This window comes from Caretta caretta, chromosome 3 (assembly GCF_965140235.1).
Source record: "Caretta caretta isolate rCarCar2 chromosome 3, rCarCar1.hap1, whole genome shotgun sequence".
NCBI classification, from domain to species: Eukaryota; Metazoa; Chordata; order Testudines; family Cheloniidae; genus Caretta; species Caretta caretta.
The window spans coordinates 98,964,094-98,976,309 of NC_134208.1; the positions used below are offsets into that span (position 1 = coordinate 98,964,094).

At 41.7% G+C, this 12,216-nt stretch overlaps 1 protein-coding gene across 14 annotated transcripts in view; it reads right to left on the reverse strand.

The window, feature by feature from the left end:
• PTPRK (protein tyrosine phosphatase receptor type K) overlaps window positions 1-12,216 on the reverse strand; it is a 615,152-nt gene that overhangs the window by 480,974 nt on the left and 121,962 nt on the right. For all 14 annotated transcript variants that reach the window (XM_048844583.2, XM_048844582.2, XM_048844592.2 and 11 more), the window contains exon 2: window positions 3,680-3,802. In XM_048844583.2, the coding sequence (XP_048700540.2) occupies window positions 3,680-3,802 (123 nt within the window). The remainder of the gene's footprint in view (window positions 1-3,679; window positions 3,803-12,216) is intronic.

Consider the following 12,216-nt stretch of genomic DNA (forward strand, 5'->3'; position numbering starts at 1 on the left):
AGCTCCATGAGGAGTACTTCAGCCAATGGTTATAGCTTTATTACACCCTAAAGAGTTGAAGAGCGTGGGAGGATCGGAGCATCACTAGATTCTCTGCTCCTAGCCGAGCTCCATCATGAAGCAAGAAAGCTGTGCATGCAACCCCATCACCATATAGAGTAGTGGGCTGGTTATTACCCTTCAGAGAGATCCATGGCACATGAAGAGCTACGGAAAAGCAGGGATTTTTCAAACATAAAGAGCAGAAGGTTAACTTTATTTGCACTCACTCTCCTCTTGTTGCTTCATTATTTTACCTCTCCAAAGTTGGATGGCTGCTGGAAGAGAACATCAAGGGAAGCCTGACAGGGTGCTACCAACTGCTCTCCACTCCGTGGTTTCAACCACTGTTGGGAGGATGCTTCTGCAATGCTGACAAGAGCGAGGCAATTTCCGCGCCCCTACCGCATTTCCTCTTCCTTGCCAAGCTGGCAGCTGCTGCTCTTCCACCCACTGGAGCTGGCTGCCTTTTTTTGGCTGAATAGTTTATCCACTGCAAAATTAAACTTCTGGCCAATCAAAAATATTTGCAAATTTGGGTCAAATTTAATGAATAGTTTTGGCCAAAAAAGATTTCAAGACAGCCAAACCATTCCATGGTTACTTTTTCAACTTTTCATTTCAAAAAGATGTTCTATTTCAAACCTTAGATTTATTTTTAAAACAAGAGTACACACACCTGGAAATAAAATGAAAGATGTGGAAAAAAAACATTTAGAGTCAAAAGCAATCGTTTGTTGTACCCAAATTTTTGTTCTACCTGCAACCTGAAATTCTTTCAGTTTTCATTTCAGTGAGAAAAACAAAACAAAACATCCAAAACAATTTGTTTTTCTGGGTTTTTCAGTTAGGCCACCAAACTGAAAAACCAGTTAATTGCTCATTTCTCCCACCCACTGCCACTGATGGTCAGAGACCACGGCATGAGAGAAAAATAAAGAAGTCCTTGGAACTCAGTGGCTATTTTTTGTACTGCTAGTGTTTACAAGCTGAGCAGCATGACAACCAGATGCAGTGAGAATCACAGTCACTTCTCCACCTCTCCGGTATAGCTCCATAGACTGGGAGCCATCATTTGAACTAAAGTTTATTTCCTCTCTTTCCATCTCCCCTGTACTTCCGACCTGTAGCCCAGGCAAACTGGGTTTGCAAAGCACCTTCTTTCCCACTTAGCTGTTCATCCAGGATAAGGATACAATGAGGGGAGGGTTAGCTTCTTTTAGCCATGTTATTGAACCAGACCCTCCTGCTGCTCCTGTGAACAGCAACTTCAGCCAGTTGGTAGATAAGTTCTCTGTTCCTTGCACCACTCCACCCCACACTTGCATTTGACTTCCCACTCTTTACCAAAGTGTCTACTTCACTCTACTTTAATTCTGACTCTTCATACCACTATATTCTTCTTATATCAACCCAGTAATTAAACCCACAATCCCCCTTAATCTAGTTACACTCGCTTATTTTGATGGTAGTTATTGTGATGGGGGCACCTAATCATTAAAAACATTACTGAAAAAAATCAAACTCATTTTACATGTGTCAAAAAGGTCTCAAGGCAGTCACCTATTTTCTAGAAACCTAAGCCAAATTTAACTGGCGACATGGGTGAAAGAAAGTTGTTCGGTCACATTAGCCACACTCAATATTTATGAGCGATCTGTTATTACATATTCTTGGTACTTTTAGTTCTTGTCTTTAAAAAGGATGTAACATTTAAAACATTCCACAGAGATGTAAAACAACGAACGTATGAAAAACTGACACTGTGGCGGGGGCTTGGGTATTCAGAAATAGTTCAATTATAAATACCTTAAGAATATCATAGGAAGTCCCACTGCACAGTAAAACCCTAATCCTAATGTTCCAGTTCATTTCAAACTTGAAACAGTTTGAGTGTAGGACTTCCGATGTTGTACAGATCTTTTAAAAATCAGAACCACTTAATTCTAGTGTATGCCTTCTGATCAGATTGCAAAGTAAACTTATTGGAGAGCCAGCATTTGAAACTGGGTACTGATTTCCAAAAACCATCTGTAGATTTTTAAACATCTAACATACTAAACTGTGGCTTTGTGTAACTCAGAGTCTTGCCTGCATGTGTATGATCACACTGTTTTGTGATACACCCCTCACCCTTCAGTGTGCAAAGACCTGATCATTTGATTAAATAAAGGGAGTTTTAACATGTTTAAGTGGGGAAAAAAATACTTCTAAATCTTATATGACATTTGGACAGGAAACTACACTCCACACAATGGGAATGCAGTGGGTGAATTAATTGGTCTGTCACGAAACTGAACAGACATCAGGTGTCAGGTTAGGAAGCAAAGAGTCAAACTTGTTGAAAATTGTATGGATGACATGTTATTTAGGGAGACACAAGAGCTATCTTGTCCTTCAGACTCTTTCAAAACCTAGCTATTTAAACTGCCATATGAACACATATTATGAGTAATATAATTCCACACCATTTTAAAAGGCTAAATATTTGCAATCGTACAACATGAACCTGAGAATAGACAACCGACTTCAAGCCTTATTCTCTGGGACTACTTTGGACACTAACAAAAACACCATCAGCAACGAATGCTGTCTTAAGAACCAACTTCTACCCCTCCTATATGCAGATATGCATCATCATCACACATTTTGTTAAATCAGCTATGGAACTTGCTCAACACATCAGCCTATTTAACAAGATTTGGGCATGGTAACATGCACCCATAGTGAAACAGCAGATGCCTAGCTAGCCACTAGTTACGGGGTAAAAATTACATATACTCTCTAACAACCATTAACACATAACAAGCAATAAATAAAGGGGGAAGAAATGGTAAAAGGGTTATGTTGCTTTCAAATGGCAAGGTTCCTTCTCTTCCCCACATGCATAAATGGAAGCTATGTTAGCTACAAATAGAGTGGCAATGACCTTTTCTCCTCCTCTGCATGATTAATTACTTAATGTCCTATTAATTGGAAAATGTAGTTAAATTTCAAATGCTTTCATTTTCTTTACATATCATCCTGTCTGGGAAGCACCGATTAAGCTGTTCATCAAAGGTGAGCACACAAGGTCATCTATGCTGTACCTCTTCAGTTATTCATTACCTGTCCTCAGTAGTAATTAACAATGGAAATATTTCCATAAATCACCTTTCTGATTATCCCCAGATGAGCAGTCAGTTTTCTCCAAGCGTCTTTTTCTCGCCTTTCAATATTATCTAATGATTCAGTCTAAATATATCAGATGTCATTTAAAATGTAAAATTTTGTTATGTTTCTTTTGAATACGACAGAGTTAGCAGAAGCTGGTTAAGTTCTTGTGTGTATTTAAAAGGAAGACTGAACAAACAGATTTACTGACATTTGAAGGGGTATATCTGTAAAGTGCTTCCACGGGTTCTGGCTGTGTAATGCTCATTAGAATAATCAGGAGTCCACCCAGCTAAAATCATGACCAGCACTTAAAAGATCTACCTATTATTTTTGTCTAAAGCAGGCTTGTGTGTTATCTAGTTTTAAGGGAAGTTCAAGGGCTGTAACCTCATTTTAAGGAAACTTCAAAATTCTCAACACAACGAAGTAACGCAAGCCACAAATCCTTCCCTTCAACTTGTACCATCAACACTGTGGCTCTCACCTTGAGGCATCTCAGGTGGCAAATAGTGAGGTTCTTGAGCGCTGACATGTACCCAATCAAAGTCATCATATAGGTCTTGATGGTAATCACAGGGCCCCAGGCCATCATCAAAAGTGCATCCCCCTAAAAGAAAGAAAGCCAGACATTTCATTAGTTACAAATTCTACATTTATTTAAAACAAAAATCCTTTCAAATTCAAACAGAGGTGTTCCTTCTAGGTACATCTGCCACAGAGCCCATACAGCCTATAACATAGTTCACAAGCTTTTATGTGCAGAGCTAAAAATCTCAAGTCTCTCATCCATCAATGTTATTCTCTTTAAATTTTCTCTGCTTTCCACAGCCAAATTCCCTCAACAGCTCATTCTACAGGAGCCGGAAATCACAGATTGAGCTACTGAAGTCAAAGTAGAACCTGATTCAGTGTTTGCATAAAAAGTGACATGTTATCTAGACTGAGGGGGAAAAAAAATATAAAGCAATGAACAAGGCTAACAGTAAAGGTGCAATCAACAACTTCCTTGATGCACTGACAGCCTACTCAGTCCAACCAGTGAATAAAACGTATCGATGGAGCTCACACAGAGGGAAAGGAAAGAGCAGAGGAAAGAGAAAGCACTCTGACAGTATAATTACAGTCACTGAGAATTGAAATAATATTTTGATTTCTTCAAAGTTGATTTGACGCTCTTACTTTATTAACCAACCCAGCCTAACAACACAAATTGAAGGCTCTTTTTCAGGGTCATTAATAACGGATCTAAAATCTTTATCCAGTGCCCATCACCAGAACAACAGGAATTGTAAGGGGCAGGGACAAAGGGAAGGAGCAGGGAGGGAGGGTTTAAAAAAAAACCAAAAACCAAAGTTTGCAGCACGATAAAAATCTACTGTTTGGTAATGGTAAATGTTTGATAAAAATGTACTGTTTAACACGTTTTCAAATCTTCTCCTTCACTTATGAAGATAAAGGTGAAAAAGGTGAGAGTGGGGTAAGAAAGAGGGAAGACGAGAGGAGAGATGAAGGATGGAGTCACAAGAAAGAGTAGAGGATAAAAGGGACTTCAGGGGAGGAGAGGTATTTTTCACAATAGGAACAACAGATGCCACGCACGTAGTTCTGCAGCAGCTGTTATCTCCATCCATGGTAAACAATCCTTGGATTTGCTGCTTTGCTTTGAAAATGGGAGGCAAGATCAGGACAGATAATCTTTATCTCCAAGAAATAGTGAGACTGTAAACACAGTGCATGACCATCTTTATACTGAAAGAAGCTTATAATCCATTAGAGAAGCCATAGGGACCTAGGAAGAAGGTTATAAAAGTATCTGGCAGTTGAAAATAAGTTGGAGGTATTTAAGGGGTGAACTCATATCTGCCTCATTGGCTTCCGAGGGTATGTCTACACAGGGATAAAGCAGTCACAGCTAGCCCAGGTCAGCTGACTCAGGCTGCCTGACTAAAAATCACTAAAAATTGCTGGAGCCTGAGCTCTGGATTCCTCCACCCTCCCAGGGTCCCGAGCATCGACAACGATTTTTCAGCCCCAGAGCCCAAGCCCCGTGAGCCTGAGTCAACTGACCCAGGCCAGCCATGGGTTGTTTATCCCTGTTTCGGCGTAGCCTGAATCAGTACATTCATATGATTAACAATTCTTACTGTTGCAAACACAAATCCCTGCTGTTAAAGAATAAACTAGAGGCAATATCTAACAGGCCACAGAGTCTGTGTTAAGAATTTCACATACAATACTGAAAATGGGACCTGATGCTGTGAATTAAAAACTCTGCTTCCGTTTATGGTAAATTCAGGATTATCTGAAAAATGTGTCATTTCCATTCCATCTCAATGGCATCCTCCCATGTGCTTGTTTTTTTGTGTTTATTTTTCCTGGAGAAAGAAAGGAGTGCAAACCAACCTCACTACTACTGCATGTGCAACACAAAAATAGCCTAGGAGTAGAGCTGGTTGGGGGGAAAAAAAATTGGGAGAAGGGGGTGGAGCTTCCTGCAGGAAACTTGACTTTTCATCAGAAAAACTGAAAAATCCAATGTTTTTGGCCCACCAGTGAAAATTTTTGGCTGGAGAGTTTGATGAAAAGCAAAGATTTTCCCACAGAAAGCAAAACACTTTTGGCAAAAATATTTGTGTTTTGGCAAAATCAATTTTCCACTTTTAAACAGTTTTGATAGAAAAAGCTTTCAACCCAATCCCTACCCCGGGATGCCACGCTTCCTTCTGTTCTACCTGTTATGCTTTTGTTTAAAAAGTGTCAGTCAGCTAACAAGTGAGTGGAAGCAATACTACACAATGACGACTCATTTAAGAGAGCACTTTGCAAATACCTAGAGTCTCAAAATTATTTGTCAAAATTCCTTGCAAACAACAAATACATTTCAAGACACTGGTTGGTTTGTAGCCGATATTATCCACACAAAAATCTCTGCTAGTTGTATTTGTTATGTCATACCTTCCTTACATACACACATCTTCCTGGACATTAGTCTTACCCACACTAGGACTATCACCATGCTAGTGACAACCATGTTTGCAAGTGTTTGTTTTAACAAGGGCAAACAGTCTTCCTGGAATCTTAAGAATTGTCTGTTGGACCCACATTATAAAACCATAATATCAGAGTAGGCAGTGAACAGAGGAGTTTTGGTCTGTCACACAGTTTAGCCAACTTGACACCCCCCAACCCCCACAAAAATTCCTTTCTGTATCTGTCAATAAAATCACGCTAGGACTCTGCTTGTGCCAACAGTTACTAAATACTGTTTCACCCAGTATGGACAGCACCAATGACGTAGATAAAATGCAGTAAGACGACATCATCTACTGGCAACCTAAACTGGAATTCATTCCCTTGTCTGACAGGTTGGACTGCCTTGTCCACAAATCTGAATTCAGCTCCATTTCCATCTGAGTGAAACCTTATAGATATATTACGCTTTTCATGCATCACTTTGACAATATGAACACACCAACAAAAAACACAGAGTAAAATTTGATATTCTGCACCGAGTTGATTGCTATGCCTGTGTCACTGTCAGGGATGGCAAAGCACAAAAGGAGAAATGTTTGTGTGTCAAAGAAACACTAATTGTATGCAGTGTTGTTGTAGCCATGTTAGTCCCAGGATATTAGAGAAAAAAGTGGGTGAGGTAATATCTTTTACTGGACCTGAAGAAGAGCTCTGTGTAAGCTTGAACACTTCTTTCTCTCACCAACAAAAGTTGGTCCAATAAAAAAATATTATGTCACCCACCTTGTCTCTCTAAAGAAACATTAATACCTTTTAAAGTTCTTCTCCAGTGTCCTATTACCAACAAGATAGCTTTCTAATTAGCATCTCATGATAATACCATAAAGTCTTAAAACAAATCTTATCCTTTCATTTAACTTCCAATAGACTGCTGTGATCATTCTACAGCAAAAAAGAACATTTCCATAGACATTTAATTGATAAATGAATAGCAGCTTCCCTTAAAGCTAAGTTATCATTGTCTACTGTCACAGCACCAAAATGACGTACTGCTTTGAAGCACATGCCTTGAGGGCACCCATTACCCTTTTTAATGGTTTATGTGCCCTCGGTATATAAATTTAAACTACCAATGGATATCACATTGACTCATTTGGAAGATGAATGATCTTAATTGCTGTCCTTCAGACCTGCTATTAATTTTAGGTATCAGGATTCTGATTAGCAATAACAACAAGTGTCTCAATACACAAACAATACAGACTTTGTCATTTTTGCACATCACTGTAGCATCAGCAAAGCCAGTACGTACACATTTATCATATACACATGAAAGAAAAGTTATCAGAATGGATCATCAACCTGCTACAAAATCCACTTTATATAAAGAGCTGCCATACCAAAAGGGGAAGAGCTCCATCTCAGCTCATATGCTGCGTCTAACAGTGACCAATACGTGTTTCAGAGGAAAACAAAGTAGAAGTCAAGTGCACATATACAATAACGCATTATACCACCTCCATAAGGTAAAGTAGAAATTATTGCCCTGTTCCTGCAGGTCACCTTCTATGACCTAAAGCACGGGTCTCAAACTCAAATGACTGTGAGGGCCACATGAGGACTAGTGCATTGGCCCGCATCACTGACACCGCCCCCCCTCACTGCCCCTGGCCCCGCCCCTGCCCCGCCTCTTCCCACCCCTTCCCTGCCCCCATTCCAACCCTTTCCCCAAAGTCCCCACCCCAACTCTGCCCCCAGGGGGTGCAGGAAGGGTACGGAGTGCGGCAGGGAGCTCAGGGCAGTGGTGCGGGGTGCAGGATGTGGCAGGGGACTCAGAGCATGGGATTGGGGTGCAGGGTGCAGCAGGGGGTTCAGGGTGCGGGATCTGGGGTGGCAGCGGCATGCATCGGGGCCATGGCAGGCTCCCTGCTTGCCTGCCCTGGCCCCCAGCCCTTGAGCCACTCTGCTCCAGAAAGCAGCCGAAACCATGTCCTGTGGCCCGGGGGAGGGGGGGAGCAAGGGCACAGGGCTCCGTGCGCTGCCTTGCCGGTCCTCCAGGTACCTCCCCGGAAGCTGCCATTGGCTGCGGTTCCCCGTTCCCAGCCAATCGGAGATGCGGGAGGCACTGCCTGGAAGCTATGGCAACGCACAGAGCCCTCTGCCCCCCCCCCCCCACGCCCACCCGGGCCACAGGGACGTTGTGCCAGCTGCTTCAGAGAGCAGCACGGGGCTCGCAGGGGGCAATCCCGCGGGTCGCATTGGCCCGCGAGTTGTAGTTTGCCCACCCCTGGCCTGGAGGTAGGCCGCGGGCGGGCTGCTTGGCAGGCCGCAGGAAATAGCCCTGAGGGCCGCGTGTTTGAGACCCCTGACCTAAAGTATGGCCAAGACACTACAAACAGAGATCTGCCCCTCTCTGTTTATTAATCAAGCACTTAAGACACTATTAAAGTAACTACAGAAACTAAAAGACCTACCTGTCTAAAACATTGTGATGAAATAACAGGTGGTCTACTTGAGGGTGTGGTGAAGGGTAACAAGGAAGCCCTCAGTTGTGGAACACTATTTATAGTCATTGATAAGATACACCTTTACCCCGATAACACGCTGTCCTCGGGAGCCAAAAAAATCTTACCGCATTATAGGTGAAACTGCGTTATATCGAACTTGCTTTGATCCACCGGAGCGGCAGCCCCGCCCCCCCGGAGCACTGCTTTACCGTGTTATATCTGAATTAGTGTTATATCGTGTAGCGTTATATTGGGGTAGAGGTGTATATTGATACATTTAAACCCATTCCAGCACAACTGCTAATATAAGTGAAAAGTGTGCTATAGGCATGAGGCTCTCAACTTTCCCCACAGCATGGACCACCATCACTTTTCCACCCATTTCTGGTAACAGCAACTGCTTGCACAGAAAAGTGGAAATATTTAACATATTCCTACTTTGTTTTCAGCTGCTAAATCACATGAAAAGAAACCGGACAAAAAATGACATGTGATCAGCCAGCTCTCTACTGGCTCCATGGATTAGGAACAGAGCTGTGTGTTCAGGGTACAACACTACCTATTGATCTCCAGTAGCCTAAAGCTATCACATTCCTTCCATTGCTGCAGAGGTATATGCCACAATTCACTCATCGTTATTACCCTGGGTCTGAATCAACTCACTCATACGGAGGCCAGGGATGAACTATCAGTGTTAGTTCCAATGCCTCTGCTCAAGTCCTAGGCACTTCAGAGACACATAGCACTTGTACTCAGAGGTCATTGGAACCATCTACATCTACCAACCAGGCCTATTCTGGATTTCTAATAAGATATATGTGTACTTACTGGATTTCTAAAATGGTACCTGGGATCAAGACACAGACAGCGGCAATGGAAACTTATGCTAGCTGGCTCGGACTGCAAATTCTTTGAGATAGGGACTTTCTCTACTTTTCTGTTTGCATAGCATATAGCACAAGAGAGTCCCAAATCGTAATGAAGGTCTCTGAGCACTACTGTTATGTAAATATTTAATTAGCATAATGAGCCAAGATGGAGATGCATTCCAAATGACCAGAGGGACTGAGGAAGAGAGCGCGCCACTGACTCCCCCAACCAGAAAGGTGTAAGCTAACCCTTGGTTGCTACTATGATGTATTAAGACCATGCCCATTACTTTAGAAACCAGTAAGGATTCCTAGACTGAAATAATAAGAGTATGTGGAGCAGGACACAATTCTTCATGGTTTTTAAAACATCCTTCCATCTGCCTGGGGTAACACCATCAATTTGGGCTTGAATAGGGCCTGGGAGTGGCTGGCTCACTACAAAAACAATTTTCCTTCTCTTGGTATTGACGCCTCCTCATCAGTTATTGGGAATGGACCACATCCACCCTGACTGAATTGTCCTTCAACATTGGTTCTCCACTTGTAAGGTAATTCCCATATCTTTATGTGCCAATATAAATGTATGCCTGTATCTGGAATTTTCACTCCATTCATCTGAAGAAGTGGGTTTTTTACCCATGAAAGCTTATGCACAAACAAATCTGTTAGTCTTTAAGGTGCCACCGGACTCCTCATTGTTTTTGTGTATACAGACTAACACGGCTACCCACTGATACTTAGTGTTTCAGAGGCAATCATTGCAGTGGAATATTTACATCCCACAGAAACCTAACAAATCAACTATTCTTTGAAGCTAAAGGGAAAAAAAAGGCATGTAAATGTTTTCATTACTAACTTTAGCTAGAATTTGGATCTCAACTATTTTCCCTTTTAAAGAAAATTGTTGGCTCAGATTGTCTTCATTGGAGCTTCATCCACTGCATGTCCAGTTTTCATTTATAAAAAATGGGGAACCTTAAGTTATAAGGAAAGGTTAGACAAATAGATTAAGCTCTACTATGCAGGATGCCCATCTTAGCCATGTTATTGGGACACGAGAAAGTTATACTAAACTTAATGGCGTTTCATACTCCAATTTGCAGATCTCCTATAAAAGTGATTTAGAGACAGGGAAGATAGACTAATAGTTAAAAGAAAATCAGAACTTTAAAAGTTGTGATGAAGTTTCTGTTGAACTTTCTTGATGTGTTTCGTGACCGTCTTATTTTCAGCTAGCAACCATTTACTGGAACAGGTTATGGCATATAAACAGACAATAAGCAGACAAAGAAATGAATAAAGATTTAATAAAGAAGCCATATTTAATGGCTTATCATATATTGTGCACCAACCTAATCACTCTATGGTATAATGTAGCCAACAAGTTTCATTCATAATTTATGAGTCTTTCAGCCCATGATCCTTAGGGGGAGATTAATATATATATTAGTGGAATCTGCAAAATAAATTTATTGAAAGAAAATTCCAGTCTGAAGACATATTTACACTCCATTTAGTTCACTTTGAAAGCCACTCAAACTCACATTTCAAAACGTCTATTATATGACAGGTTTCAGAGTAGCAGTCGTGTTAGTCTGTATCTGCAAAAAGAAAAAGGAGAACTTGTAGAACCTTAGAAACTAACAAATTTATTTGAGCATAAGCTTTCGTGAGTTACAGCTCACTTCATTGGATGCATTCAGTGGAAAATACAGTGGGGAGATCTATATACACAGAGAACATGAAACAATGGGTGTCACCATACACACTGTAACCAGAGTGATCAGGTAAGGTGAGCTATTACCAGCAGGAGAGCCGGGGGGGGGGGGGGAACAGTGGGGGTGGAGGGGCAAATAGTTTTACTTTGTGAAATGACCCATCCACTACCAGTCTTTATTCAAGCCTAAGTTAATTGTATCCAGTTTGCAAATTAATTCCAATTCAGCAGTCTCTCATCGGAGTCTGTTTTTGAAGTTTTTTTGTTGAAGAATTGCCACTTTTAGGTCTGGAATCGAGTGACCAAAGAGACTGATGTGTTCTCCGACTAGTTTTTGAATGTTATAGTTCTTGATGTCTGATTTGTGTCCATTGATTCTTTTACGTAGAGACTGTCCAGTTTGACCAATGTACATGGCAGAGGGGCATTGCTGGCACATGATGGCATATATCACATTGGTAGACGTGCAGGTGAACAAGCCTCTGATAGTGTGGCTGATGTGATCAGGCCCTATGGTGGTGACCCCTGAATAAATATGTGGACACAGTTGGCAACGGGCTTTGTTGCAAGGATAGGTTCCGGGGTTAGTGGTTCTGTTGTGTGGTTGCTGGTGAGTATTTGCTTCAGGTTCGGGGACTGTCTGTAAGCAAGGACTGGCCTGTCTCCCAAGATCTGTGAGAGTGATGGGTCGTCCTTCAGGATAGGTTGTAGATCCTTGATGATGAGTTGGAGAGGCTTTAGTTGGGGGCTGAAGGTGATGGCTAGCGGCATTCTGTTATTGTCTTGGGCCTGTCCTGTAGTAGGTGACTTCTGGGTACTCTTCTGGCTCTGTCAATCTGGTTCTTCACTTCAGCAAGTGGGTACTGGAGTTGTAAGAATGCTTGATAGAGATCTTGTAGGTGTCTGTCTCTGTCTGAGGGGTTGGAGCAAATGCGGTTGTATCATAGAGCTT